General features: G+C 59.8%; 1 protein-coding gene across 1 annotated transcript in view; it reads left to right on the forward strand.

Moving 5' to 3' along the window:
- Positions 1-2,150: 2,150 nt before the first annotated feature.
- LHX3 (LIM homeobox 3) overlaps positions 2,151-2,423 on the forward strand; it is a 4,558-nt gene continuing 4,285 nt past the window's right edge. The window contains exon 1 of the mRNA XM_031556279.1: positions 2,151-2,404. Coding sequence (XP_031412139.1) covers positions 2,151-2,404 — 254 coding nt within the window. The remainder of the gene's footprint in view (positions 2,405-2,423) is intronic.

The following is a 2,423-nucleotide window of genomic DNA, read 5'->3' on the forward strand; positions in this document are numbered from 1 at the left end:
CTCTGCCTCCGTTCTCCCCCGTCCGACGTGTCCCGATCCCGGCTGCGTCCTGTGCCCGCTCCCGGTGCCCGTTTCGGTCCGCCCGTGCCGTCTGTGTAGCCGGGATCCCGCCGCCCGCTGCCGAGGGGGAAACGCCGTGTCTGTGCCGGGCTGAGTGCCCCGTGACGGCCGCAGCTCCGCACGCAACGACGGCGGGGCGAGATGAGGAGCTGCTGCCCGGGGGCGAACACCCCCTGCGAGACCCCCGTTGGCTCCGACTCTTTCCGTTTCCCCTCTGGAAAATCTCCCCGTAATTCTTCTGTTTTTTGTTGTTGTTGTTGTTGTTTGTTTTTTTGTTTTTGTTTTTTTTTCCCCCCCAATTTAACGACTGGCGAAAACGCTGGCGCTGTCGATGCGGGCGAGAACCGTCGGTGCGGGGGTTTTAAACGAAAGCGAGGAGGGAACGAGGCGGAGAGGGACGGGGTCGCGGTGCCGGTGCTGCCGGAGCTCTCCACCGTCGGTCCGCTGCCCCTCGTTCCACTTCGCACCCCGCGTGTCTCTGTACCTCTCCCCGGCTTCTCTCCACGCTATGCTCACTGAGAGAATTGCGCGGTTGACCCCCAACACCGGGAGGTGGTTCCTCTTAGCGGCGGGGAAGGAACCGAAACTGCCCGGGGCGAATTCACGGCGGAGGAACGAGACAAAAACGCCGAGTCCCTGCAGGACGCGACGCCCGCAAAAAGCCCCGTGGCCCGGGGGATAGAGGGGTACCCGGAGGCGGTGCGGGGCGCTGCGGGGCTGAGTTCGTCGTGCTTTTATTATTGAGTAATTGTTTTCATTTTCGTTTTCTTTCTTTTTTTTTAATCCTTTGATCAACCCCTTTTCTCAGCAGCTCGCGGCCGTTCGCAGCGCACAACGAATTCCGGGCACCGACCGCCGTTTGCCCCCCCGTTCCGGTCCTCCCCCGATGCGGCCCCCGGGCCGAGCGCGGCCCCCGCCATCCCTCAGCCCCGTCGGGGCGGCCCCGCCCGGATTTCGTTTCCGGGCACCGCGGTGCCGTCTCCCTCCCGCAGAGCGCAGACGAGAAGGGGATTAAATACAGCGCCGCAAGGAGTGCGGGCGGGAACGGCCGACGGCTGCAAATAATCATCCCGGGGGGGTTCAATCCCGGGGAGGCAGCGGGATAACGGAGAGCTGAGGGCGCGGGGAGGGCCGGCGGAGGGAGCGCCCCGTTGGGTCCCCGGAGCGGTGTGTCCCGCCTGAGCGAGCGGAGCGCGATGCAGCGTAAGAACCGCCGGGCCCTTACAGCCCCGTGTCTGCCTCCGGGCCGCGGTGCCGGTCCGCTGCTCAGCTGTCCGGGCAGCTCGGGGTCGGCTATTGCCGTTGCCGTTATCGCTACCGCTGCGGGTGTCGTTTGTTCGGATGCCGATAAGAGTAGAGCAGAAGATTATAGCGATAACGGCATCACCTGAACCTCTGCTCGTACCCACAGCCGTAATTCTCTGTATGTCTCCACACAGTTACCTTTGCATACAGACACCCATACGTCTGTGTTTATCTGTATCCACGCAGCTGTGTCTGTATATTTCTGTATCTGTATCTGTGCTGATAAATCTGCATTTCTGTGTCTCTGCATCTACATTTCTATCTTTCTCTTTATACCTGCCAATATCTGTATGTTTATGTCCATATATCTGTAGCTTTTCACTTTCTAACCTACTTACCTGTTCATTTTTGTCTCTCTCTGTTTCTATATCTCTGTATCGTCTCTCTCCAGAGATCACCTCTTCTGATACCAGCAGGGTAACCGAACACTCCTGCTGTGTTTTGTTTTCAGTAGAATTTTCATTATTTTGGGCAGTTTGTTCCCCCCCTCCCGGGCCAGGCTGCCCCGCCGTTATTCACTGGTGAATATTTGAAGTGTCGGAAAAGCAAAAAGAGATGGAATAACTGTGAGAGGCGGTGCAGGCAGCTCGGCTGGGGCTGAAGTCCATTCCCAGCGTTTCCGTTTGTGTTTTCCTGGACTGTGAGGGGTTCGGGGGGAGTCTCTGCGCTCCTTGCCGCGGCGAGAGGCTCTCACAACCCACACCAACGAATTTGAATGAAAAATAATGTTTTTCACGCCGTTCCCGGGGCCAACCACGGGGTTTCAGACGGGGGCAGCTCCAGGAATGCCGGGCGGGGGGGATCGGGTGGCGGTGGGTGGCAGTGGGACCATCGGAGCGGCAGCTGATGGGGGGCTGCTTCCCGCAGAGATCCCGCTGTGCGCCGGCTGCAATCAACACATCGTGGACAGGTTCATCCTCAAGGTCCTGGACCGGCACTGGCACAGCAAGTGCTTGAAATGTTCCGACTGCCAGACGCAGCTGGCCGAGAAGTGCTTCAGCCGCGGGGACGGCGTGTACTGCAAGGAGGATTTCTTCAAGTGCGTGGGTCGGGGGGCG

The sequence above is a fragment of the Meleagris gallopavo genome, chromosome 19 (assembly GCF_000146605.3).
Source record: "Meleagris gallopavo isolate NT-WF06-2002-E0010 breed Aviagen turkey brand Nicholas breeding stock chromosome 19, Turkey_5.1, whole genome shotgun sequence".
NCBI classification, from domain to species: Eukaryota; Metazoa; Chordata; class Aves; order Galliformes; family Phasianidae; genus Meleagris; species Meleagris gallopavo.